This window comes from Platalea leucorodia, assembly GCF_965183815.1.
Source record: "Platalea leucorodia genome assembly, chromosome: 14".
NCBI classification, from domain to species: Eukaryota; Metazoa; Chordata; class Aves; order Pelecaniformes; family Threskiornithidae; genus Platalea; species Platalea leucorodia.
Window position 1 is genome coordinate 9688003 of NC_138836.1, and position 27897 is coordinate 9715899.

The 27897-nt window shown below is 43.2% G+C and overlaps 1 protein-coding gene across 5 annotated transcripts in view; it reads left to right on the plus strand.

Moving 5' to 3' along the window:
• The window catches only part of ASPSCR1 (ASPSCR1 tether for SLC2A4, UBX domain containing), a 51653-nt gene that overhangs the window by 241 nt on the left and 23515 nt on the right, over window positions 1-27897 (plus strand). For 3 of the 5 annotated variants that reach the window (XR_014229723.1, XM_082326720.1, XM_082326722.1), the window contains 10 exons: window positions 941-1052; window positions 5839-5939; window positions 13619-13676; window positions 14499-14572; window positions 15383-15821; window positions 22710-22849; window positions 25331-25412; window positions 26280-26346; window positions 27242-27304; window positions 27612-27664. Coding sequence is in view for 4 of the 5 variants with exons in the window: in XM_082326720.1 (XP_082182846.1) it covers window positions 1014-1052; window positions 5839-5939; window positions 13619-13676; window positions 14499-14572; window positions 15383-15821; window positions 22710-22849; window positions 25331-25412; window positions 26280-26346; window positions 27242-27304; window positions 27612-27664 (1116 nt within the window). In the remaining variant the exon portion in view is untranslated. Of the gene's footprint in view, window positions 1-646; window positions 740-940; window positions 1053-5838; window positions 5940-13618; window positions 13677-14498; window positions 14573-15382; window positions 15822-22709; window positions 22850-25330; window positions 25413-26279; window positions 26347-27241; window positions 27305-27611; window positions 27665-27897 lie in introns of those variants that run through there. The other 2 variants (XM_082326721.1, XM_082326719.1) reach the window with 2 other exon arrangements.

Consider the following 27897-nt stretch of genomic DNA (forward strand, 5'->3'; position numbering starts at 1 on the left):
CACCGCGGGGCCGCCTGCGGGTGCGCGGGCCCGGCCGGAGGCTGCGCCGCGCCGCCGGTGGGAGAGGCCCCGCCTGGCCCGCCCGCGGCCGCGCTCCCGGGCCGAGCGGGGCCCGGCGCTGCCGAGCCGCCCGCCGCGTTGCCGGCCAGGCTGACGGCCGCGGGCGGGCCGTGGTGCCAGCGCGCCGCCCAAGGCCGCAGCGAGCGCGGCCCGGCCTCGGCGGGAGCGGGCGGGTGGGGGCGGGGGTCCTTGAGCCGGTCGCCGAGGCCAGTCTTCGTTTTAGCCCTTGCCACAGCCGCGGGGGTCCTGTGTGAGGAAACGATTCGCGGTCGTCCCTGGGGAGAGGGGGATCCACGGGCCACGGCTCAGGTTGTTCCCCAGCAAAGTGGTTTTGTTCAAGTTAATCTCTCCCGATTTCCCCGTGCCAAGTTCGCTTCGCTTTCGGGATGGATACCGAGATCCTGTGTAACTTCCATGAAGATGTCCCTCCCCACACACCCACTTCTGCTAGCTCACAGCCTGGTAGGACTCTTCTCCCCTCTCACCTGCTGGTTTGACCGTAAACCGATCATAATTGAGAGGTTACTTGTCTGAGTGGCAGTAAAAAAAAGTACCTTTTTATTTAACAGTGAACACCGGGCTTGAGTACGTATTCAGTTGCTGTTTATCTCTTAAAGCCTGCGGAGGAACATACATTTGAGTATTTTACCTGTGACCTCTACAAACTGCAGCTTTTTTGGTATGCAGAATAATTTTTGTTGATGACTGTTTTCTGAATTACCAGTTGTGCATCATTGAATCGTGCTCAATGGCTTCTGGTCAGCCCACGGGGAGTCCCCTTGCTCAATACCTGGACTTTGCATTGCTGCCAGTCCCTGAAGTGATCTGAAGGTGGCATAGGATGGTTCCTGGTGTCTTCATGGGCTGTGTTCTTCTTTAGGTTTCAGAGGAGTGTGTTGGATCTCTCTTTACAGTGGAGATTTGCCAGACTGCCCAACAATGCCAAGCTGGAGATGGTGCCAGTCTCTAATAGAGTGGGAATTGGAAACACGGTATGTTCATGTCACAGTGTGACCCGATTTGTTCAGTTATCAGTCGTGCTGGATATGATCTCGTCACATCTAATGAGCAAGACTATGGTTAGGCTTGGGCAATGCTTGAGTGGAAGATCACCCAAAGACTGGTTGAGGTGTGGTGGAAAATGGTAATTTAGTATAGAAGTCTTTGCTTGCAGTCCCTGTGATGGTGGAGTTCCGGCTGTGTGCTGGAGGATAGGGCGATCTTTTGGGGAGCTGAAAAGCCAGTAGTCATGAATGTGTAAGAAGTTAAACATCACTGATGACTTTGCTCAGCAATTGAGCTACTAACTCAGTTCCCTTTCCTAATTTCTATTTCAGTTGCTGTTGTCTGCCCCTGGATTTTGACTAAAATCTCACATTCTTACAGGATTATCTTTTGCTTCTTTCCCAGCATTGCTGTTCACGGTGTGTTCACACAGCTTTAGAATTTTTTGTGACGTGTGCTGCGTTTAGCAGTTGTCTCTATTTAGTATAATTTTCAAAGGGCTTACAGATGCTGTGTTCTGTAGGAATTACTGTCACATTTAGGAGAAAAAAATATTTTATGCATGTTGTTATAACAGCTGGAGGCATAATTTTTAAAACGATGCATAGGTGTTAGTGAGCGTAAACATTTTATGTGGTAAAAATGATCTATGATCTTATTGAAGGAGCCTGGGAATGAAAATTTGTCTTATCACTAACAGTTATTTCTCTTACTGACTTTCTCACATGGAGTTTCTCAATTTTTTGTGAAAGTTTCAGGTCTATTAGTGCTAATCTCTCAATGTCTGTCTGACAAATTGCGTTGGTGGTATTTTGTTACAGGCAGTTGCCTTAGCTGTCACAAAGAGAAACTGATACATACATTGAAAAGTGAGCTTTGTGGTGTTGAGAAGGTTTTGAAATCTCTGCTCTAGTTCACTGTGGGTGTGCAACGTATTTTTGGGGGTCACTGATGTCCATGTTTTTCGCTGTAAAACCTCCATGTGCTTTGTTTTGGCACTAATGGTTGCTTTCTGACTTTGTGGTAGAAAGAAGTTTGTGCTCCAGATGACATATTTAGTTAAAAAAATCCTGCAAGCTGGTAGCATCTGCTTAAAATTTTCAGTTAAAAAAAGTTGTGATGGCATGGAGTTTGTTTTCCAGAGGAAAGTGTTTCTATTAAAATGGTACAGTGATGACTTTATCTGACATTTGCATCCAGTTTGGGAGGTATTGTACTGAAGGAAAACAGTGATTTGATTCCCCCCCCCCCAAGAAGATCTATGCAGCATATCAGAAAGGGTGAGAACGACTGTGTGCTGTAGGAGAGGGGTTATAACATGGAATCACAAAAGAGAAAAGCTAATGAAAGTTTAAGTTGTTACTGTTCAGCTGTATTTCAATGGAAGAATCTACAGAAGTGAGGCTTCCCTTGGAGCGCTCGTTGCTATTTTATGGAGTTGAGAAGATGTAGCAAATACGCTTGTGAAGGTTGCAGTCTAAATAGAGTCGCTGTCCCATAAATGAAGAACATAGATTTCACTTGGAAGAATTTTACAGACCATATAAGAAAATACTTTGTACAAAATACAATTGACCAAAAGAATGCCCTGCCGCAGGGAACTAGTGTCAAATACTGTAAGAAGTTTAAAACAGCTGGATAACTCTGTGACCAGAACTGACGCTAGCGTTATGCCCTAATATAGCGGCAGTTGGGATGCGAACTCAATCATGCAGGCTGGCTGCAGTAATGCTGGGATGAATTTGCTTCTGTGCCTTTTGTTGTTGTCTCTCTCACCGAGATAATGTGCATGGAAGTAGGTGTGCTTTCCTGTGGTGCTTTGGCAGCAGTTACCCCTAGAGACGGAATACAAGTTTCGATAAATCATGCGTTTGTTCAGCAAATCTGATATTTTTAAAATAGAATGCTTTTGGATTTGCCTTGGCATGTAAAAAGCATTGATTCCTCTAAGACAGTTCTTCAGTGAAAACTTGAACAAATTCCCCGTGTGATGGCAGGTGATCTAGGGGAACCATCAGTACAGTTCGAGTGTTAAAGTGGTTAGCCTTTTGTTTATGTGTTTGTAAACTTAGAAGGTAATTGTCACTGGTCTGTCTTATTTTATATAGAGCCTGGAACTTTTAGAAAGACTTTTCTAATTGACTGAATATGACTTCCGTGACATGCTTAGCTTTGAACTGTTGCCCAAAAACTGATGCAACTGGTAGTCTGAATTTCTGGGCTGGATTCTTATAGGATGGTGATGTCAGCTGTCATCACTCTGCTGTAGCTGAGAATAATCTAAGGCTTGTCTCCAGCATAGGAGAAACCAGGAGGTTGTGTTAGTGGTGGGATGAAACAACTTAGTTCTGTTGGCTAGTTGTTGATGATGCCACTGTTTCCTTTATGTAGAAAAATTCCTGTCTCCAGCAGATCACAATTTGCAGTCCTGCAAGGACTGGTAGGAGCCGAGGCAGATGACAAACATATTCCTCCAAGGAAATCACAGTAGATAGCTGGAGTGTGTGGTGTCTATTTTTTTTCCCCCAACTCTCTCTCTCCCCCCCACCTCACGCTCATGTGCGCTCACAGAGAAGATGCACGGAGATTGTTGGTAGGGACACATGAAAACAGAGAATGAAAGCAAGCTTCTGTTGATGTCCTTCTCAGACTTTTGAATAGGGCCAATTTCTGTGGACTTCAGAAAGCCGTGGTTGACTAGACACGCTAGGTGCTATCTAATAGGGCCTTTTTTTTTTTTAAACTTTTCTTTAGACGGGTGAGCTAATTGGGAAAACTTAGAGTTACACATTTTGAAAAAGAAGGCTGAATATTCTCTAAAAGGTAAAGATAACACCTGAAGTGCTCTGCCGTTCTCCATCTCTTGGTCAGCTGCTGTTTTTTTCCCTTGGGACCATCAGGAGTTTGAAGTTTTTCAGGACTGTCCTCAGTGTGTTCATTTTAGAAATGCCTTGGATTTTTTTTTTTTTTTTGGTAGCAATTCTCTGAAGAATACATAGGATCTGCATGAGCAACTGCTAATGAACGTGGATGTTCATATTCCAGGTTGGAAAAGGCCTGTTAGAATAGGCAGCTAGCTGTCCTTTGCCTTTTTCTGCAGATGTTTAAGAACTTCATAACTGAACATCCAGAATTATTTTTGAGATTTTTGATTAATTCACTCTTAAATTGTATGTCAAAATTTTGTGGTTAGGAAGCATTAGTGAGTTGCGAGTTACACATGTAGTCTCTTTGGACTGATAATAGCTGGTTAGGTCTTCTGTAGCTCAAAGATAGATTTGGACCGTGTTTGTTTCGCTGTGTGGATGTGCAAGTATACTGTTTGTTCTGCCTCGGGGAAGTTGTTCTGCAAATTGATGCTTAAGTTGACAGAGCTCTGGGTTGGTGTTTTAGTTTATGCAGCTGCATCAATCCTGTCTGGGTTATTCAAATTCATTTTATATAGCTGCAAAGACCCTTGCTGTAAAGTTTCAGCTAGTGTAAAGCAGAACATCTCAATTGCTCATGATGACACGTTATTTGGGACGCTTGCTTTGGCCTTTGAATATGTTTCAGTTCAGGATATGGCAGGAAAGAGGGGCCCAGGAAAGCTGGTTAATATTCAGGGATCACCTCCTCCACGCTCAAGAGCGGTCCATTCCAACGAACAGAAGTCAGGCAACAATGCCAGGAGGCCTGCATTGATGAACAGGGAGCTCATGGCCGAACACAGACACAAAAAGGAAGCATACAGAGAGTGAAAGCAAGGATGGGTAACCTGGGAGGAATAGAGAGACTTTGTCTGAGCATCCAGGGATGAAGTTAGGAAGGCTTAAGCCCAACTGGAATTGAATCTGGCCAGGGACGTCAAAGACAACAAGAAGGGCTTCTTTAAGTACGTAGGTGACAAAAGGAAGGCTACAGAAAATGTGGGCCCGTTGCTTAACAAGGCAGGGGACTTAGTTACACAGGACATGGAAAGGGCTGAATGCCGCCTTTGCCTCAGTCTTTCCTGGCAAAACTGGCCTTCAGGAATCCCAAGTCCCAGGGACCAGGGGGAAAGGCTGGAGCAAGGAAGAGGTACCCTTGGTGGAAGAGGATCAGGTCAGGGGATACTTGAGCAAACTGAACATACTGGCCCTGGTGGGATGCACCTATGAGTGCTGAGGGAGCTGGCAGATGTCACTGCAAGGCTATTCTTGATAGTCTTTGATTGATCATGGTGATTGGGAGATGTGCCTGAAGACTGGAGGAAAGCAAATGTCACTCCTGTCTTCAAGAAGGAGGACACAGGGAACTACAGGTGGGTCAGCCTCACCTCAATCTCTGGGAAGGTAATGGAGCAGCTAATCCTGGAAACCATTTCCAGGCACGTGAACGACAGAAAGATTATCAGGAATAGCCAGCATGGATTCAACAAGGGGAAGTCATGCTTGACCAACTTGATAAGCTTCTATGATGAAATGACTGGCCTGGTAGGTGAGGGGAGAGCAGTGGATATTTTCTACCTGGACTTCAGTGAGGCCTTTAGCGCTGTCTCTCATAAGATCCTCATATGTAATACTCATATTCAGAGCAGAATAGAACTGTTCTAAATATTAACTTCTAAAATAATCGTTTGAATGCTTTTCTGCATTTTTATGTAATGTAATCCTTCGCAGCAAGTGTTTGGAAGGAAGTAATGGGTTTTTTTGGATAGCAGGTTCTAGAGATCATTGAAATACTGAAAAAAATTGTTGTCAAGAAAAAGCTTTCATTGAATTTTCAGATTAATTCAGTGTATTTTTCCTATAGGTTCGGATCGCATTACAATTGGATGATGGGTCCCGTTTACAAGACACCTTTCTCTGTCAACAGACTTTGTGGGAGCTTCTCAACCATTTTGCAAAGATCAGGTGAGCAATGCAGTGAGAAAATACTTGCTTGGATGGATCTCTGTGTGACAGTAGTTAGTTGTTGTTACGGTGATCCAGCTAAATCCTGCAGATTTGTAGGATTTGCATTTATTTGACTGTGTTTTTTCCTTTACAACACAGACATTTGCCTTTTCCTTGCTCTTTCAGATTTGACACTCCACAGTTTCATTATTTTTTTTTTAATCCTGGAGTAGCACTCCTGGTTCAGGGCATAAACTGGTAACAAACAGCTAAGGCTAGGAAGAAACTATAACTGGATATATTGCCGCAACTGTCTTTTACACACACTCTTTTGAAGTCAAGTTACTGCCAGAGTTGAGATGGTAGCCTAGATCATCTTGATCACCAGTATTTCTGTGCTGCGGTTTCAGGTGGTGGCGGGCGTTCTTTGTGAAGTGAGTTGCTATTCCTTTTGAGGCTTGCTGTTGTGCAAGTTCTTCAAGGAGATGTGGAGCTCTTAGCAGGCTAATGTGGAATCTTCAAAAGACTGATTAGATCCTGTTTAAATGGAAGAATTTCTGGTCCTACGTTTTTTGAATATATACATGGGTTAGAAATCTGAGAGTCCAGTCTACATTCAGTGCTTTCTTTTGTCTTCAGTTTTGACTTAAAAATACTGCATTGTTTTGAAATGTCAAGCTAATAAACTTTTCTCCAAAGACAGTTCTTCTATTTTTGTCATAGCTTGGAAGATGAAGCCTTGAAGCTGTGACAGCTGTTCTATTCTGAACAAAATTTCCAAATTTAATTTTCTTCTATTGTAGTTGGCTTTACCTTTCTCTTGATAAAATGTTTTCTTTTATCAAGACCCTGTATTTCTAGCTTGTTCTTTCTCTTACATTCTCACCTTCTGCTAGTTGCTCTGTTGCATTTGAATCTCTTGCTCATCTGTACAGATGCTGTGCTAGGCTATTGTGCAAATTGGAACTATTTTTGTTAATTTCTCAAACCAATTAAATATTCATCTAAAGAGACGGTAGCTTTCTCTGTGAAAACTTTTGAGGTCTCCAAGGCTGTGGTGCTAGAAAAGCTGTGAAATAAGTAGTCAGTAGTAAGGGTGATGGTGCAGTAGCGTTCAGATAAGCTCACCCTTTTAGGGTACAGTTACAGGGTCCAAAATAATGGATTGTCACCTGTTAGCTGAGCTGTAGTAATTGACTGGTTACAGGTATGTGTTAGTACTAGACTAACATGTACTAGCATAAATTACTTTAACTGAAGCTTGAAGTTGCTTGTTCTACGCTGCAATTGAAATAGCTGAAGAAGCATGGTTCTGGGGTTGAATTGGCTGACGTTATCTCATTAAGTCAGGGTTGCACAGTTGAATTGCGCGAGTGAAGTTGCTCCGGAGCTGTTTCCAGGGTAAGGAACTAATTCTTCCAGGCTCCCGATGATGTGCTGTTAGTTTTCTGCCAGCTTAGCTCCCTGACTGGCCCATAACAAGATCAAAGGAGTGACTAGTGCTGGCCCAAGGGAGGGAGTTTGGATCGGGGGCACCTTCTGTGTAGCAGGAGGGGATTGATCAGTTGCTGCTCACTTCCCGCCCTCCTGTCTAACTCCCCTCATGCTGTTTGCGCAGCTTTATGGTGAATTGGCTTAAGTAGCTGATTCAGCTGAGAAACAGTATTTTCCCTACATTATCTTTCAGGTAGATAAGTTCCTAACCCAGTTGAGGGTTGTCTCTCATAGGCAGTGATGACAAGAAATGTAGCATGTCTGGAAAGAAGGATCCAAAAGGAGGAAGCAGCAGATGGGTAGGAATGGCTCATGTTGGTTTTTTTGATGATACGTTCTGTATCATCAAACCATAGTTTGAGGAAACGCTTCGGGTAGTCTAGTGACTCTAAAGTGGTGTAAATGAGTCTTACTTATCATGCTCTTTTCGTCTTTAATGGTCAGGGACCAGGTCTACTCTGTGGCATTTACTCTTGAGTCAAAAGGGACAGTCTTCATGTAAATGCTAGAGAGAAAAGAATTCTTTTTCTTTTGATCAAGGAAAGAGGTAGGCAAGAAAAGCCAGGTGTAATTTTCCTGGGTGTTTTTAGGCCCCTCTTGTACCTTACTACATACTTTGTGCCCTCTGGGAGGAGAAGAGTGCCTGTTGCAGTTTGGGAACTGGTAGATTGGTGGGGGTGATAATTATGGACAGTGACAAATAGCCTTTGTATGGCTTTCTCACACATTAGTTGGTTATTTCTTTGGTTTAAATTTTGAGCTTTTTATATAATTTTACTCCTTTGGCGTGGTTTTATTTGTTACAGGTTATTGTAATGCTAATAGTTACATGTACATGCCGCTCTTTTTAAGATTCTAACTGCTACAGTGTGCTAAGCATTATTAACTTCAGTTCATAAGACACAGCTGTTCTTTTCTGCCCTCTGGAAGCCAAGCTCAGATGTTTGGATGGACTTTGCAAACTTTTGATGAAGTTCAACAAGCAGCAAAGATGCTGCATGTGACTTAATCACAATACAAGCTGGATCTATATCCATCCATATAGATTTCATGGGCTGTGCTGCTTTTCAGTGTGTATTGACTCCATTGACTAACTAGTCAGCTAGTTGTTGACTTTTGCTGAATCCTTCCTTTGACTTTCCAACTGGAGACGTTTTCCTGGAATGCTCAGCTGCTCTAAGTGCGTGAGGGGAAGTATTCTAAATCCACTGGAATTTCCCCTGGGTTTCCAGCGTCCATCTTGGCTAATTGGGTCTGAAGAAGGTCTGGAAGCTATTGTAAGGCTGCTCCTCCTCTCAGCATGCGGCAGTCCTTGCACAAGATGTTTACAGGCCCTGTCAGATCACTACATGAAGGAATCTAATCTGCTTGCCGTTCCCCTTCTGAAGAACAGCACATCAAAGAAATGACAGTGTGTTTGATGTGTGTGCTTGCCTCAGTGAATGCATGTAATGGATTAACAGCAGCTGGAGGAGGAGCCTGCTGGCTTCCAAGAGTTATACAAAAATAAGTCTCTGGGGGATCTTTCCTTGGAGTGTGTTCTGCAGAGACTGGTTGAGGGCACAAGCATTGTATACCCTTTTAGCATTAGGCCTGGGAGAACTGTTGCTTTTCTGTCTCCCACTCTTGCCTGTCTGGCAGCTTCAGCAGCTTTGTAGACTGTTTTACATAGAAGTGATTGCAGTCTGAACACTTGAAGACAGTTTTGACGATGACTATGACTCTCTGCTACTTTTGTGGTATCACTCATTAAGTTCAGATATTTTCCATACATTTTTAGAAGGCTCTTCAAGCCAAAGAATTGGCTGGATAGAAGTGGAAAGCAGTTTTGGAAAGGTGAATGAAACTAGGTTGTGTAAGTCAGATGAGTTTGCTCTCTTATGGGTCTGTGTGGTGAGGACGTGTGTTCCATTGTGCCTCGGCTTCTCTCCTCCTAAATGGTGATCATCCACCTCTCCTGATAGACAGGTGACTTGAGGTTCAAGCCTTTATTCCTCTGGGCTGTTTTGACTGCCTTTTCTGTGATTCTGTACTGTTTTCTCCGTGTCTCAGCAGTCCTTTATCTTTTGTGCACTTGTATCGAGGATTCCTGTAGGGATACAGCTGATCCTGATTGGAAGCAAAATCCATTGAAAATAAGGTAGGGATGACTAGGTCTCTTGGATTGTCTGGAAAAGTCTGAGTGCACATAGCCTGCTACGGTGTGCTAAAGGTAGTCTCTTAGGTGCTATTTTGTTCCAATCTTCCAATCAAGAGACAAGGTTTTTTTCTGCCTTTCCTCATCAAGCGCTGGCCTTTGGAAATTACTCGGTTACTGCTGCGAAAGGAGTGAGGGAGGTCGGAGCCTGGGTCTTGAATCACAAGATTGTGCTCATTCTAATTTAGGAACTTCATCTCTTGATTTCTGCAGAGCATTGTATATGGCCTTCTGTCCTTGACAGAGAATAACTAATTGCAGAACCGCAAATGGTGGCAGACCTATTCTAGTGTTGTTTTGGTTGTTCACCTTGAGTTGGAAAGTTAACTGTGTTTCATAATCTGAAGCTTGAATGTAATAGTTTGGATGCTCTGGGTGCGTCTGTCGCTTTCTGCATAACAGGATTTGGTGCGGTGGCTGGGAGAAGTGTTCTGAAAGAATGGTACCGCAGGACTATAAACCCCTTGTGATCTCTTGCAGCTGGTCTGGAAGTAGTTCTCAGCCCCTGACTTCCCTAAACCAGACCCGACCCTCAGGACTGGTTTTACAGGTTGCTCTGTTTGGATTTGCCACCTCTAGCACTGGAGCTTCTCAGTTTCATTGTGACTCACCTTGTCCCGTATCACCATGCTGTTGCATGCTTTATTTAGAAAGGCTTAAGTTTTAACCTTTAGATCAAGACAGGAGATAGACTCCTACAATTAAACCAAACAGAAGTCTCAGTTCTGGTCTGTGCTTAACAGGTTTGCTCCCCCACATCCTCCAGCTGGAACTCTTTGATGTGCTCTTGCTTTTGAGGATTACTCAAGGATTGAGTATCATAATTTTCCAGGTGGCTCTCTCAATCCTGAGTGACTTCTGGTTCCAGCTTACAGTTCATCGAAGCTGAGTTTTGAGTCTAAATGTAAATGTTCTTGATGAATTTTCCCAGAACTTAATGGCTGTTTCCCTTTATTTTCTGCTCTGTAGGCTGGTTGACTCCTTCCCTGTTCAGTTTGTTTTGTCACTTTGTGCTGGGCTACATAAATGCATGTTAAAATATTATGTAAGACATTGATTGTATATATATTCTTCTAAGCTGCTCATCTGTGATGTATTTGGGACGTAATAGACTGCATAAGATGATAAAGACAAAGCTATTGTTGTTAAGTAACTTTGAACATTATGATGATACTTAAGATTATTGGAACCACTGATTGCAAGTAGTAATATGCATATGGTTTTGCAGACTCTTGTCTTCTGCTGTGCGAGCAGATTGCTAAAGAGCTAATGGTTATTTTCTTTTCTTCTTACCTGAACAGCAAATGTTGTCCCTGTCTTAAGGTGGTCTTTCCATAATGGTTGGGTTTATTGCTTGCCTATTTGTGGACTTAGCAGCTATGAAGCAGAAGCCTTTCTAACAGCAGTAGTCAGCGTGGCCACTGCACAGATATACTACGTAATGTACATAGTTCAGAATTAGATGCTCGGTTGACTGAATGTATTTTGACTACTACTTAAGGGATCCTTCTCCTACATAAACCCTGGAGATAACTTTGTGTATGGTAATATTGCATCCCAAAATACATATGTTTAAATTACGGGATGCTGAAGGCAGAATGTTTTAAGTAGTGGAACTCTGTTTGTTAAACTCCTTTCCAGGATAAGTCAGAGTGAACCCAGCTGTGATCACTGACATCCTTTTCTTATAGTCATTCCCTGTTCCGTTCCCCAGGTATGATGCTCACAAGTTAAAGCACAAGGTAGCAAATGAGTCCCTGAAGGTACAAGTGATAGGTTAAGCGATGCACTAGATATAAACAGTCTGAGTTCCTGCTTAGATTTTGTGACACTTGGACACCAAGTTGATGAATGTTTTGCAAATGTATTTAGGAGAATGTGTGGCTATGGCTGCTGCTGCAGAATTACAAACAGTGCAGAGAAATGACTGAAGTAGAAATATCTTTCCAAAACTTCTAATTTCCAGTGAAAAATACCGGATTTTTTTGCAGGCTGCCAGGGTCCTGTAGGTTTTGTTTTTTCCTGTGAAGTTCACTGCAGAGACTAGAATCCGGTGACTGAAGAGGCAGTTGAGTGCGAGTGTTCACATAGCCCTGTAAGTCAGTCATTTGCAAAGCTCCTCATGAGTTCAGGAGTCAACACCGGCGTAATAGGACATAAAATGACAAGCTGACTCCAGGGGCGAGCTTCAGCCTCTTTTGTCAGAGGCCTCAGGAGCTGAGCAAGGATGGGTCGCTTTACTGGGCTGTCAGGTGGATTTCGTTAGCTGCTTTGCAGAGAGGTGCCTTCTCTTCAGGTCACCCAAGATGATGGGTGATTGTTTCCTGGTGGAGTGAGGCATCAGGGAAAGCCATTTCCCCCCCCCCCCCCAAGGGACTGGACTCCAGAGAGCACTAAGATCAAGGGAGTTTACCATGAAGAAGAATTTCAGCTGTTTTGCTTTTGACGATAAAACAGCTGTCGCAGTGCAGATGGTATATACCAGCTCCTAACCGAGGGATGTGCTGGTGCTACTGAAATGACAGAGAGCTCGGGACAGAATGTGCTAACCAGAGCTACTGGAGTGTTATGGAGAAGGATAAATCTCAACAGTTCTCCTTGTGTTGATGGGGAATATCCTGGGGCAACTTTCTCACCTTTTGTTTTGTAGTTTCCCCTGCTAAATTAGGCTGAAACTTTTGAGTCTAAAACTTTTGGAAAAAAAAATGCGTGTGAGAATTCAGCCAGTTATCTTTCTGAACCGCCACTGTCTCAGCATGGACAGGGTTCTCCTGGTCACCTGGTGCTTGTCCGGGAGAAGCAAATGATGCTTCTCCTTGATTTCATGTTTTACCACATTCTCAGCTGATTTCAATTTGAGTTTCACTTTGACTGCTGAAGGGGAGACCAACACGAAAAAGAGTTTCTTCTACTGTTGAGTCTAATTCTCTGACTGATTTCAGTGCTTCAGTGTAATGCACTGGTTAATTTGTTAAGGCTTTTTACTTTTCTACAGACATCTGAGGTTTCCTTGCTAAAAGTGGTGGTCCTTTTTTTTCTTTTCCCCCCATTAAGAACACTCTGCTGTAGGGTTTTCCACATGTGCTCTCTTTTGAAATTGCATGATCTTGGGTGGATGAGAACTGAGACTTGCTGTGACAGGCAGTGATTGTCTTTTCGCTGTCCATCTTCTGTCTTTGATCAAGTCAATATGTAATAAAGCTTCTCTTCCACTTGAATGCCTCAGAATTGCTTATCTAGAGGAAAATGGGAAGAGTAGCATCTTACTGTTTTTTCCCCTTCTCTGTGCTAAGAGTCCTTCGCTTATGTCTTCCTCTGCAGATGGCCTGTCAGCAGTTTGCATCATGGCTAATATGTGTCCTGCCTCACTGAAATGCTTAAATGTGGGCTGGTCTTCACTTTGCTGCAGCAGCCTTTCCTTTGGCTTTGTTTTGTCCCTGGTCTCCAGAATCTGAAAGCTTCTGCTGTTTCTTTTTTCTTTTCTTTTTCTTTTTTAATCTGTCTGATACTAAGACAGGCAAATTCTTTGTCCTCAGATTATTTGCTTTAGAGCAGTATTTCATTCTGTTTGTTGCTATGTATACATGGAAAGAAACTGACCTGTCCCCAAGGAAAGTACAGTCTGAACTGTAATAAACTATTTAACTTAGTCAAGGGATTAAAAAGAGTGAGTATTATTAAGTCATGTTCCAGATCGGGTACTGAGCGACATGAAGAATGATGTGCTCAAATTTATCTAGCAAGATCGACTAATTTCAGAATTAACTTCAGTTATGTCTCCTTTGTTTTAAACTTTCAGGGCTGTGTTTAAGGAACGGTGAATGCATTGGAGCAAATTCTTTACCTAATATCTGATACTGGCTCTGTGAACTGTGTAATGGTTGTTGCTGGAGGAACATGGAGGAGACTGTTGCTAGCTAATTTCCCTTCTTATTATGGCTCTACATTGGTTTTGGAGAGGGTAGACTGTGCTACAGATGCTGCAGTATTTTGCTCTTTATTGCAGGGAGTTTATGGAACAGCATGGTGAATTCTCTCCAGTCTGTATTTACATGCGAGATGAGGTAAGTCAGCAAAGTCTTCTTAACTGTCTCTTGTCCTTCTGTCCCTAAAAAATAAGAAAAACTCAGCTCTGCTTTCCAACCTGGAAAGTGTTTCTTTTGAACTTTCTTGAGAGGGGAAGTAGAAAAATGTTGGTCTTTTCAAAGCATGACGTGTCTGTATGGAAAAAAGCTTTCTTGGAACGTAACCCTGAGCCGTTTAGACCTCTGAGCCCATAAAATGAGCTCAATGACCTGTTTGTGTTTTTCTTTCCAACTTCTTTTAAAGCTCGAGTCAAAACAGTGGTTTTATTTTAATAAATATTTGCTTTTCTCTGTGTTTTGATCTTTTGCTATTAATGTTTTGTTTAATATTTTGTATGTGCGTATTATGGAATTCGCTCTCCCTAGCTGTCCCCTTCACTTCCCACTGACCTCTGTGGACAGATCATCTTTATTCTGGAACAGGTCATTACAAGCAGATGGGAGGTGTGTGTAATGAAATCGCTGTCTTTCAGCTCTGAGATGTTGCCTGTGATTTAACTTCTGACATAAAAATAATGCTTTGTTGAGGTCAGATCCGATTTTGGATGTATGTATGGGACGGAAATATATGTAGGTCATCTTCCCTTGAGATCATTTAATAAGCAGTGAATGTGGTAAAGCGGTACAGGTAAATACAGATAGATTCAGGTCTCATTTCCAACTGCAGAAACAGTGTGTGTTGAGCTGTTTCTGGTGCTGTGTGGTGTTTGTTTTGATACAGGCTTCTTTCTAGAAAGAGCACTTTAAATGCTCTCCCAGGTAGGCAGTTGCCATAATTACTTTCCTCTGGTTTTGTTGCAGATATCAGGAAAAGATGCCCTAGAGAAGACAACACTGAAGTCACTTGGCCTGACTGGAGGCAGTGCCATCATCAGGTTGGGAGGAGCAAAGTTTGGGCTCTTTATTTTTCCTTTCCGCTCTGGTGATGAATTTGTTTTGTTTCAAATACCAAAAAAAAAAAAAAAAAGAAGGCACGAAAGAAGTTCAAAAAGACAAACATCGCGCCACTCAGTAATTATTGCATTTGCCTGTTTATCTGAAACTGCTGCCCAGATGTGCTTCCTGCAGCTGCAGATGCTGGCACTGGCCAGTCATGTGCAGATTAAAGGGGCTTGTTTGCTTCTTTCTTTTTTTTTTCTTTTCCTTTTTTTTTCCTTTTTTTTTTTTTTTTTCCTGTGAGTGAAACAGACAATTCAAAGTTAAAAGCCTCTCTGAGAGGACAATCATCTACCACTTCATTCTTCTCTGCTTTGGATTTCAGGCATTAAACTCCCAATCCCTGCAGTGCCTCCTGCTGACTGTTTGGGAGGGTGAGGTGAGGGACAGTGACAGCCTTTCTGTGATCTTCTAGCCAGTTCTTTGCAGTATATACAGAAGGCAGGAGTGATTAGAAGCTGTGCTTTACAACTGACTGCTGTTTTTTCCTGGAAGGCAGTTTTCTTCCTGTGAAGCGGGTAGTTCCTGTTCTGTTTTTTTTTTTTCGCACAAACCCCAGACCTCCCACCCCTAACTTCAGAGCAACTGGAGCTTGTTCTTTGTGAGTGTCTAGAAGAAGCAGATCATTAAATTAGGGGTATATTTGAGTCTAGCTGTCTTCTTTGTGTCATGGTCACATTGAGAATGGGGAGGGCAGTACTGTTAGGATAAATTATTTTGTTTTTATTCCTTTTGGTGTCTTCTTTAAGAGTTGTCATGAAGAAACGCAGTTCATCTGGTCAGGAGGAAGCTGTGGGTGCCACGGTGCAGTGTAATGAGCCGACAGTGAGGCCAGGCTCTATTGAAGGAGCAGTGGATGTGCCCCTACCTCAAGCAAACACATTCCCAAAGGACTTGGACCACAGGGATGTGGCCATGTCTTTAAACAGCTGCACAGACAAGCAAGACTCGATTAGAGAATCTCATGCCAGCTTGGAGGAGCTGCAGCCTTCCTCAGAGCCCGAGTCTACCCCATTTGTCCCTTTTTTTGGAGATGGACAGCGTCTGGGGGACTCTTCTGTAGCTGTACCATCTTCTGGGTTAGATATGCCATCTTCAAAGCTGCCAACAACTTTTTCCAGCCCTGGAGGCCCTTCTAAGCCAAAGAAGTCTAAGAACAGTCAAGAACTGCAAAAGGAGCAAGAACAGGTAAGGGAAAATTTGTTTGCAATGAGGGCTTTTTTTATCCTGCCTTGCCCAAGGCTGAGCTCCTACAAGGAAAAAGATGTTTCCATATTTAAGACTTTTTCCCATCATATAGGATTAGGTGCCTTGGTGACATACAGTTCTGCCAAGAGTTCAGTAAGGAACTATTGCATTTTGGACAGTTTACTATAGGAAATATGGATGGGAATTTAAGAATTTGCTGCCCAGAGGCAAGCAAAGCTTTGAACCTTGAGGTGTCCTTGATGAGTGGTTCTAATGGAGGCAACACAACCGCATTAAAAGCACAGTCCAGAAAAGCCTCAATCTCTGTGCCTAAAATTCTATGCAGATTTCATTAACAAATGCACACGTTGTCACCTGAGCCCTGGGTACTTGTCCTTCTTTTAAAAATTGCTATCTGCTGTGTAGTTTTGCTAAAGATGAGCAGAGTTTGGTCAGACTTGTGTTTTATAATACCCTGAAGGTGCTTACTGCTTGTTGTGACTGACTTCTCTCCCAGATCACGCAGAAGGTATAGTTGAGTTGGTAGAGTTTTACATATGGAAAGGGATAACTTTTCTAGCTTGCTATAGGACTGTCCTAGGAGTAGAAGCGGTCTTAAAAGGTTTGTTGAAACTTGATCCCATGACTTCGAAGATCTGAGAAGATGGTCAGTTTCTCTTAGGTTGTAAGGTGTGCTCAGATGTCTTGTCTGAGCCTTTCTGTGGAATGTGGAACTCCATAGTAAAGCTATTGTAAAAGCAGTATCCCATGCTGGTAGTTGTTAACATCTGCGTCCTCAGAGTTCCTTCTGCCTGTGGTCACTCTGTCTTACAGTTTAACTCTTCTGGTGACGCATGTGGTAGAATGTAAGGGGTATAGATCTAGGAAAGGAATTTTTCAGCTACAATTGCATCGTACTTGCCAAGAGTTTGATAGTTGGGAAAAAAAACAGGTCTGGACCTCTTCCTTTCAGTCTAGTCCCATCCCTTCTGTGAGTCTTAATTTTCTTAGTATTGCAGATGAAGCAGAAACCTTCCATCCTTTGCCTTCTCTATTTCTCCTTGAGTATAAAAGTGTCTTCTGTCTTGCTTTAAAATATCCTGCTTCTTAAATAAAAGTTTACCTTTCTCTAACCCTCTTCCCAGAAAGACAAATTGCACATCTATCATCATTGTTGGTGTCTCTGAAGTAAAACTGTGTTGGTTAAAATTAAAAATGCTTTAGCCCATGTAGAGATACCAGAACTGATGGCTCAAGAGTGCTGTGATACCATCACATGACGACCTTTGAATGATGTTAAGTATGCTTTCTGTAGGGCAGCTGTATGAAATTGAGTGCCTTCAGCAAGGTTGGATATGTCTGGCAAGCAGTGTAAAATGAAGTACAGGAGGCATTAAGTTTATAACTTAATCCACAATATTGCGCATTGGGAGTTTCACATCCTGGACTCTCTGTGAGCAGCTCTTTCCCTTGCCCCTTTGCTGCACACATCATCACTAGGGCTGGCTTTAGTGTTCAGAGATCCCCTTCTTTGTTTCCCACCCTTTAGTACCTCCGAGAATTGGAGTTTTGTGTTTATCTCTGGTTCTGATCCAGCCACGGGATTCAACAGTGGAAAGCCATAAGTAGAAAGAAAGGGTGCCTGATGAGGTTCAAAGCGAGCTTGATCCAGGAGGAATTTAGTAAGACTATGTGTATGCTCTCACGTTGATGTAGAGATTGTACCTTGGTTGACTTTTTTTGTGGTTGCAGTCCATTCTTGATGAGTTTCTGAATTGTTTAGGAGCAGAAGCCAGACCCTGGAAGGACTCCGGAGCAGTTAGCAAATGTAGCAGAAAGAGGCCTTGTCAACCCAGTGGTGAATATTTCAGTAGATTAGAAACATGTTTGGGTCCATCTAATCAATGTTATTTAACCCTTTGGAACAGACCCTGAGCATGGAGAAGTGAACAGCAGGCTGGGTGGTTTGTCCAGTTTAATGTGTTGCTTGCTTCAATCACACTCTCGCCTATGAGGGATTTGGAAAGGAGGAGTTTCAATTGTGTCTGAAAAGGAAGGAAGGAAGAAGTGCGAGGGTTTGTGGTGGTATTCTTCACCAGGCCTGTTGTCCGCGCTTCTCCCTATGCTGGCTGGAGAGACAGAACTCAGTTTATCATTTTACTGGCTACAGCTTAGTGTGAAGTTGTATTGTTGGGCACAGAGCTGAACAGCGGTGGCCTAAGGACTCTCACGATCCGGCATCTTTCTCAGAATTGCAGTCCAGTTCAAACCACTCAGAGGCACTTCTGGAGCCAGCCGCCCTTCCAGTTTGAGAGCAGCTTTGGAAGCAGCTGCAGATTCTGTTGGGGGGGTTCTGCCCTTGTGTTAAACAGCATGTGATTTTGACTGCTGCTTTCAAGCCCTTTGATCTCTGGTGCTTTTGCTGCTGATTGATTACATTTTGTTCCCTCCTCCATTCCTGCCATCCTCTGCTCTCCTTGCTCTCAGCTGCAACAGCAGAGCAGGGCTAGCCACATGGCATCTGCTTTTTGTCCCTTTTCAGTCCTGAGGAAAAAACCCAAAACAAAACAAATTATTTTTAAACATCAAAGGTCCATTTTTGTAAAAGAATCTTCCCATTAATGCTTTGCCTGTGTGTGGTTTTTGAAGCTGAAGAAAGAGGCTGGATAAAATCTGTGCCGGCGTCCCTTCGTTTCTTGGGCTAAAGATGGTTTACAGACAGCTGCACGCTGACTTTGATGTCAGAACATTAATTATTAGAAGGTAACTTTACACCAGATTCCCCATGAGATTAGAGCTTCCTGAGGTGGTGGGGAGGAGGTGGGTCTCCAGGGAGGGCTTGCTGCTGTGGAAAGCACAACAGCCACTGCTTCACTTGAAATAAGTTTTCCTCAGCTTACCTGCTTACTGAAGTCCGGGGTGGTGACCACAGAGTGAACTGCGTTCTTCCCGGCACCTGGCTTTATCGCATAGACTGCAGTTATGTAGACTGCCTAGTAGACGCTGCTGTGAATAGATGGCTTCAGCCTACTGGTGAAAAGTGCCTAACATCTCAATTTTGGTGGTAAAAGTAGAGGCTTTGAAGAATGAAGTTGACAAACTGTAACGCAGCATCTTTGGCTCCTGAAAGGGTATCGCTGACAGACATATGACAGCAAAATGCACAGCTTGCTTTCCTCCAGAGTTGCCTAATGGAAGGCAGAAACTGCCGTATGGTGGCCATTTAGTATTACAGAAGATGGTTACCTTTTGTCACGGCGGCAGAAAACACTCGATGCGTAGTGGACTGGGAAGCAAGTTGGTGTACCTGGTAGCCTCCTTTTTGCAAATTGCCGCGGGAAGGTAGTTCTTGGATTCTGTCTGCGCTTTGGGATTGTTGGCAACACATTCAAATAAGGCTGTATTGGGAGTTGGAATTGGAATACCTCAGTGAGCAAATGGTAATGGATGAAGAAAGAGGAACAGAACGATGGCTGGACTCTGGGGAAAGAGAGAATTGGTAGAGCAACAGGAATGGATACCTCTTTGAAGAGCGTTCTTATGTCTGTAAGGAGGCGAGATGTATGGTTGATTGCACAGGGTGTTAAATACATGGCAGAAGAGATATTATGATATTGTTATGATGTGGCAGTCTTTGCATCCTCAGTGGCGAAATAATGATGTCGTCTGTTGCTAAGCAGTGTTTAGTAGACACCTTGTGCTGCCCTTCTCTGATCAGACCCTGTTGCACAGTTCTGGAATTGAGTTGCAGAAACTCTATGAGTCAGACCACCTAAATTATGTGTCACAAAGCCTCACTCATTACAGCTCTCTCCAGAGGTCTTACTCTGTTATTGGGGGTTAGCTGAAAATTTAATATTAGGGAATTTTTACTCTAATTGTGCATTTTTGCGGTCTTGTTAGACATGCACAAGTCTGCTCCTTCTTCTCCGCAGAAAAGTATGTTTCTTCATGTTAAGTAGTAGCCAAGTAATGTGTTTTGGTTTGGAAGTTAAGATATTCAGCATTGGCTGGGGAAACAGGTCAAATTATAGACTTAGGAGCTAAAAGGTAGCCGTGTGTCTGTGCAGGGCCAGTACAGGTATCCTGCGGAGAATTACACGGGGACATCTTGGCTGGATGCAAGTTGGAGGTCCAGAATAGGGCGTTTATGTCTGGGAAGTAGTAGATCTTGTATCACAGCACGTAGCTACTTCTGGCAGGCCGGGGAATGGCTCTGGAGGGGAAGTTGCTGACCGCCCGTTTGCGGTACCTCGTTGGCAATGGAGACCCATTTGTTGGAGTGAAGATGTCTGGAAAGCGACGCTTGAGTGACGGTTCTAACACAGAGTGGTCTGGAGCAGTGAACACACAGCGAGGAAGAGGGGTGGGCCCTTAGGACTGGGATACATGTCTGCCTTCTGCTGTCTCGTGATTTCTGATGTCTTGGCTGAAGTCTTTAGCTACTGCTGGGCTTTGGGCAGTGACTGATGCTTTCCCTGTGGAATCCTGTTACTGTTTAGCTAAAGTACTTGCTAGATCCGATACTAAATGGTAAGTTTAGGGTGTGCTAATGCAGACATTGGAATTCTCTCCATCGTATCCCAGCATGCCACAGGGTATGCCTACTCAGACTCTTGGGGTTTGGGGTTTTTTTTCTGAAGAAGTCTATTTTCAGTATGTTTGTGTTTCGAATGAAATGAAACTCAGGCCTGTTTGAGGAGATTGAAGCATACCTGATTATTGGGGAGGCCTGATTAATTCTCCTCTGATGTCGATCTGACCTGACCAGACCAGCCGCTGGCAGCAGTTCGGACCGTTGTGCAACAGGCCCTTTCCCAGAGGGTGGCTCTGCACGCTCAGGATCGCTCCTGCAGCGCTGGGCATTCCTCCCCCTGAGCCCCGGGAAAGCTGCAATCAGGCTCCTTCACCCGCTAGTTAGAGCTGACCCTGCTCAACTTTCTAAAAGTAGCCAAGGGTCCCACCCACATAACCTCGCTCTTTTAATTTCTCAAATTACCCTTTAGTGCCCACAAGCAGAGCGAACATTGCCTTGTAATTTGTGTTGTCGCTTTTGACAATTGAGGGAGACTCCTGTTCCCAAGGGGCCTGTGCCTGGGGGAAGGGAGGATGGATGGAACAGATGGAGGGAGGACATTTGGGCATTAATTAGGATTGGAAAGAGTATATGAGGGAATAAGGGGAGAAGAAATGGGCATCAGGTTTGTTCGCAGAGCCTAGAGCTGTGTTAGGCTGGCAGCTGGCTGTAAAGAAATTCTGTATTAACTATCAGAGTTTTTGTTCTCGTGGGGCTCTTCAGTCACGGACTGCTTCCCCCCTGCATCTCCTGTAGCCTGCAGTACCCTATTCTGTTTGCTTTCAAGCTTTGTGCTTTTACGCATTTCTGTGATTTAAACAATTTGAATTGTTCAAGAGCCAATAGGTGTAACTGCCTCTTGTGTGTTTGACTCGGGTAGTGGTTTGTATTCGCATACCGCCAGAGTGCTGCTTTTGATGTAAGGGATAGTAGCCAGTATCTAACCTATTCTAAACTGGGAGGGTACATAATGTCCTTCTTCCTTCAGAGACAGCGATGCTGTTTGTCTAATAGGTTGGGGGGTTGGTTTGGTTTTTTTGGGGGGTTATGGGTTTTGATGTTGGTTTTTGGTTTTGGTTTTTTTTTTAATAACTGCAACCACAGTTATAGGCCAGGGCACAATTGTGCTGAAAGGTTTGCCATCATGATATCCAGCTCCCAGTTCTGGGCTCTGGAGGCAGGGGGAGCAGAGCGGCCAGGCTGCCTGTGCCCTGCCGCGCAGGTGAGAGGGGTATCTTGGCTGTTTGAGGTCTGTGTGCTGCTCGAATAGCCCATCCTCAGCAGCTGGGGTGTAGGGAAAGTTGCCAATAAATGTATTAAGTACCTTTATTGCAGCTAATTCATACAGTGAACTGCTCCCCTCGCATCTGTCTGCTTTGCCTGCAACAAAGGCTGATTTCAGCGCTAAGTACTTTGTAAGTGCAAACCAAAAGGGTTTTCACTGTCTAAGGGAGCTTTCTGCACAGCAGAAGCCAGGTTAAAAATTTTAAACGCGTGCAATGAAACCTACAGTGGCTCAGTTCAGAGAACTTAACAGGTCAAAAATTACCTTACTCCTAAAGAAAGGATTGTTCTCTAGAGTAAGAAGAAATGGAGTGAGCCCTGTTTGGGAACTAGTGCCGTTGGCTCTGTGGCAGGAGAATGTGAAGCGAAGAGAACAGAAGACACAATGCGAGCCAGGAGTGCATGGCAGATGAAAAACTTAAACGTGCAGTTTATAGTCTGTAGTATGAAGAATAGCACCTGTGTAACCTGCCTGTAGAATGGTAAGGAAGTGATTACATACTGAGAGGGGTTTGGGGTAGAGCAGAGAGAGGTAGGTGATGGTTTGGGGACAGGAGTAATTTCTGAGTACTTATAACAGACTTGTAACTAGCTAGAAGTATGGTTCAGCTGCAAAATGTCATTGTATTGTAAGTGAAGAGTTCCACAGGCACTCCCTGGAAAGGAGTCATCTCTCCTTACGTTAGATGACTGCTGAAGTTATTACCCTGGGCTTCCCATACTGACAGTGGAGAGCAGCTAACTGCTAGGGCATGACTCATCTGACAATATAGATTCCTGCTGCTTGTTGGGAGGAGTTGTGCCCCAAGCTCTATCAACTATAAAAAACAACAACACTGACAACCTCTGTATTGTTAGTCTGACTAGTCTAACCTCTATTGTTAGTCTCTGTTAGTTAGTGACAGGAATTCCACACTAGTGATTGTATTTCAGTTTGCAAATACTGTCCTTTTACTTTTTTCAGGAACTTTATAGCATAAGCAAAGCAATGCATTTAAGACTAATCAAAGTTCATTTTTATTCTATAGCTTATAGAACGAGAGCCACTTGTATGTCACCTAGACCTACTAGAACCACTTCCTTCTGGCCCAGAAGAGCTTCCTGATGAGTTTTTTGAAGTCACAGTGGATGATGTACGGAAACGTTTGGCACAGCTGCAGAGTGAGAGGTAAGTTCCCTTTCTACTGGCAACTGAGGTTTCTCCATACCCTTTTATTGAGCCTATGCACCTATAGCTGGCTGTGATCCCTGGGTAAAGGGTTGTAGATAAGTTACTGGGTGTGGAATTAATTAATGATCAGCACTGGAAGTCTCTACCATTTATGCCATTTGAGTTCAAGGGCTATGTCATGTTTCTGTGACAGAACCTATGTTTTTGAGTGACTCAGTCAAGCATTCGTGCATGGGATAGTGGTTTCATGTGGATGTTGACAATTTAATCATTAAGTGTCTGTGATACCTATGTGGTGATAAGTTTATCTGAGAACCTCAAGCTAATCAGGGATGGGCCCTCACTGAGAAGGGATTAAGAGAAAGATTCCTTCCCGTATTCTGCATTTCAGGGAGTTCTTCAAAGCCTCTTAACACCCTGCCTCCTCTTCTTTCTTTCCTTCTCCCTTCCTCTGAAGGAGAAGCCACTGCCTTTGTAATTAGATGTGCTCTTATTTGCTAGAGGCCCAAAGCAGTGGTGGTGAGCTCCTGCTATCTGTTTTGATCTGACTTCACGTTAACTATTAGGAATTAAATGGATGGAATTTTTGACGTGTAATGGACAAATATATGAACACAATGATCCAGCTTCATACGAATAACTCCCACTGACTGCAATAGTAGCTAGTAGCATTTTCAGCCAGTAAGAAACACCTTGTATTTTAAGTAACAGAATTAACCTTTTATTAGACCTCATCAGAAAAGTCCAACTTTGAGACACTACCCAAATGGAAATAAAGCAAAATCGAACTTAGCCACAAATCACGACACGAGAATATTTGGAACAAAGAGGGGGAAGAAGCATGGGAAGCTGGACTAACTATGCATCTCACTGTTAAAGTAGCTTGCTGTCAAATATTCATGATTTTGTTGTACTTTTATTCCAGTTCTGAACTAAAAACTCAGATTAAGATAAACCAGCCTCCCTATCACAACAGCATTTTTTTGTCTCCTTAAAGAAATTAATTTCATGAATGCATTTAGTTTCAAGTGGATCATAACATTCCTTTAAACATTACAAGCATTCTCTGAGACCATGGGACAGCCTACTTTACAGTGTAACCAAGTCTGAGTTGAACTTTTTACTTAGAGCTGATTTTTTTCCCCACAGGCCTCTGAAATCCACATGAGTACACAGATTGGCCTGAAAATTGCTCTGCCGCTTGTGGGTCTGGAGTATTTAGTGGTACAAATGTAGGATCATTTGGTTGGGGGTTACTGGAATACAACCCCCTCAAAAAAAGACCTAATTTCCAAATTTGCTGATGCCTGTAATCCCTCTTCCCCTCACAGCCAGGGATAAAAATAAAGGCAAGTTACACGTGAAACTGGTACCAGTTGGCTCCTGATCTCAGCTGGTGAATCTTAACAAAAACTAGCTGCATACAATGCAATATTTTAAATGAGAATTTAATTCTGACTTCAGGAAGAGCTGAGAATTGGTATGAATCAGCAATTGGTACACAAAGAAGGAGTGAAGCAGGTTAGTTTCACATTTGCTTTTCGGGTTGTGAGTTGGCGCTTTCAGAGCATCTTGGAACGTGGTGTACCAGCTGGCAGTTCTGGGTACAGTTGGTGAAGTAAGACTGTAGTTTTGTTCAGCAGCTGTTCCTGAGACATCTTGATGATTCTTAAAAATAAAAAGAGATCCTTCAAACTGTATAGGTGTAAGAGATGAACTTAGATTTGTTGTGCAGAATTACATGATCAAATGTTTCACCAAAATCTAGCCTAGTAAACTGGTTATTCAAAATTAAGTGCAAACAAGGAAAAGGGACTAAAGCTGAACATGGGATCTGTCGGATCTAAGCTTATTTCTATACTTACAGGAAAATATATGATCGTTTTCTTGAGTTTATTGTTTCATCTTAAATACAGGTAGATTTTTTTTGCACCCACTACTCCTTTTAAAACACCAGTCTACAATGCCGGTTCTTGAATGATCTGAAACTTCGCACTTCTGTTTTCTTTCCCTGTTGCTAATTAATACCCATTAATTTCTTGTGCCAGCATTGTTTTTCAGCTTCAGTAGCTCTTCTCCCTCTCTGGAGTAATCACGTTCAACTTTAGTCTCTGTTTTATTGGATTAACAAGTCCCAAGTTAAGTGCTTTAAGTTCCCAAGTTAAGTGCTTCTTGAGTAGTCAAAGCGAACATTCCCCTGCTCTTCTTAGTATCTTTTCTGGCATCTGCTATGGTGAACTTCTTTTTAAACTTGTACAAGAAAAGTAATTTTATGCAGTATTGTTGCTGATGCTCAGTAGTTCCATATATGAGATTTCGGGGTGGGAACCACAGGAGGTGGAGAAAATGCTGTGAGGGACACATGGAACAGTTGAGCAATTCTCATCAGCCCTGCTTGGAGTTTTCGCTTTCTTAATAAAATAAAAACGCATCTTAAAACTACAAAAATGACAGCTTGTCTTCTTCCCATGTATCTAGGAAACGCCTCGAAGAAGCTCCACTGATGACAAAATCTTTGCGGGAGGCTCAGGTGAAGGAGAAGTTAGAGCGTTACCCAAAGGTAGCCTTTGTTCTTTTTCCAGTCCCTCTGGTCCAGACTTGGGGATTGCGTAACTTTGGGAATCAGTTGTGATCAGCAGGATCTTGAGCTACTTATAGGAAGACTTTTCAAATTCCTATCCCTGTTAATTGTTTGTGGGACTTGCATAACAATTGTCCCGTGTAAAATCAGCTGGCCTGTAATGATATGGTTGAGTGTCGGGCAGTATGGCTCCTTTTATTTTGTTCCAGATGTTTCAAAACCCTTATGTTCTGCACACATCAGTCTGTATGACTGAGCTTTCCTATCTGCCTCTCCTCTGTAGACTCCTATATTTTGATAGTATCTCATTACAAGTTAAATGATTAGGTGTTACAGATTGGAGATATCTTACTCTGTAAATATGATCCTAATGCAGTTTTTGTCTTTGGTGATTTATTGCAAAAAAATTAAGAGATTAAGTTCCCAAGTTAAGTGCTTTCTGACCAATGCTGGAAATAGGATGGTACGAGTTACTTCAGACGTATGGCAGGAGGATTCCTGCTGCTATGGATGCTTCAGGATACTGGTACACTGTCTGTACCTGTCCACGGGTGACTTTCTACTTTGTGCATCACTTAGCGCAGGGAGCTCCCACTCTCTGAATAAGTGCTGCTGCATTGTACATCGTACTGTTTCTATAGATCAGCCTTTGAAAGCCAGACAGCCCATGTTCTCTGAGGAGCTGCACAGTAATTGTTACCCAGTATGCTATTCTACCCCTGTAGAGTAAATATCTCAAATCTCCCCATTTAAAAAAAAAAAAAAAGCTCACAAATTCTAAGCCAAGGACAGGTGTTACAGGACAGCCATAAACAATTGACCTAATGTGCTTTGCCTCTGACTTAGGTGGTGTTGAGAGTCCATTTTCCAGACCGTCATGTTCTACAGGGATTCTTCCGTCCTAGTGAAACTGGTAAGAGCAATCTCCACTTCAGTCTGTGTAGCTGCAGCTAACCCCTCACATCAAGAGAGTGGCTCTGGACAGGTCTTTCTGCTGTCCAGGGAAGTAGTACTGCTCTGGAAAAGCACCAGTAGCTAGTTACACTGTCCTTATAGGGCCCCTGAATGCGATGAGAAAAGGGTCTGGGGTAATTAACTTAGTTAAGGGGAACTTATTTCCAGGATTACTTGATGGAGACTGTCAGGCCACTTGATGGCAAAATATTTGTGCTCAGGAAACTGTCCCACTTGATGTCCCATTGTTTGTGTCCAAATGGTATGTTACTGAGATGAGTTTGGACGCTTCCTCTATGTTAAAGCTTAAAAAGTTTTGGGAAAAAAACAACACCCCCCTAATCCAAAATAAAACCAAAACATCAGGAAGAAGAAAAAGAAGCTGTAATAACGGGGGATGAACCTTTCTGCCTCTCTCCGTTCACAAAAGGCAGTCAGACCATACACCATGTAGCTCTTACTGTTGTTAATTGAGGTCCTCTTATTCTCAGCTGGCAGTGATGGTTACCCACACAATTTTTTTGATACTTTTGTATGGAACAAGCGGTAATAACTAGTTATCAGAGTCTCACCTGGCTGGTCTCTGTGAATCTTGCAGCTTCTATTGGATTTCCTAGGAAGAACTTCACTGGCATCCTTAGATTTTGCTAAGGCACCAGCATGTCTAAGTGTTTTTTTCTGTGGTCCCCCACCCCACCCCCCCAAGATATTTGTAATAGTAACAGTGTTCTTTTGAAGAGAAGGCAATCTACAGATGTTGTAGAGGGGAGTTCTGCTGGTGCAGGTTAGCCTTTTTGCCCAGCATCTGAAGAAACAAATGTAATTCAGCGAATCTTTCTCTCCTTTTTTCACAGTTGGCATTTTGAGAGACTTTGTAAGAAGCCACCTTGCAGATGCAGACTTGCCATTTTACTTGTGTGAGTGTGCTGTTGGTAATGTTTGGCCTTACTTTACAAAGCCTGTTCCTAGCTGTGGTGCATATGGGATCTTGTGATGCCATGAGGTATGACCTGGGGAGGAATTCCTTCCCTAAATACAGCCTCAGAGTGTAAAGGAGGTGTAACCTGCTCACTTAACCACATTATGCTTCTGCCTCATAAGAAGCCTGTGTGGGCAGTGTGAATGTGTCACTCCTTTAAAGAGCAGTAATCCCTCCCATACCTGCTGTATTTATTGTTTTGGTTGCTGGGTGGTCCTGTTTTGTAACTTGTTTTTTAACTTCAGTTATTGCACCTCCCAGAATCATCTTGAACGATGAAAGTTTGACACTCTTTGAGGTAAGGACTCACATGTGTGCTCTGTGATTCTCTCTGACTTGCTGCTCCCCTTCACCCCACCATATGCTTTAGTTCCTTTTAAAAGAAGCTATATAATGTTGTGATCCCTGTAGACTTCTGCTTAGCCAAGACTAATGGAACCAGGTGTTTTGGAGCACAAGCTCTTCACCAGAAGAGGTCCACCTTGTGCAACAATATGCGCTGGCATGTTGTGGCAGGGTTTGGGGGTCGCA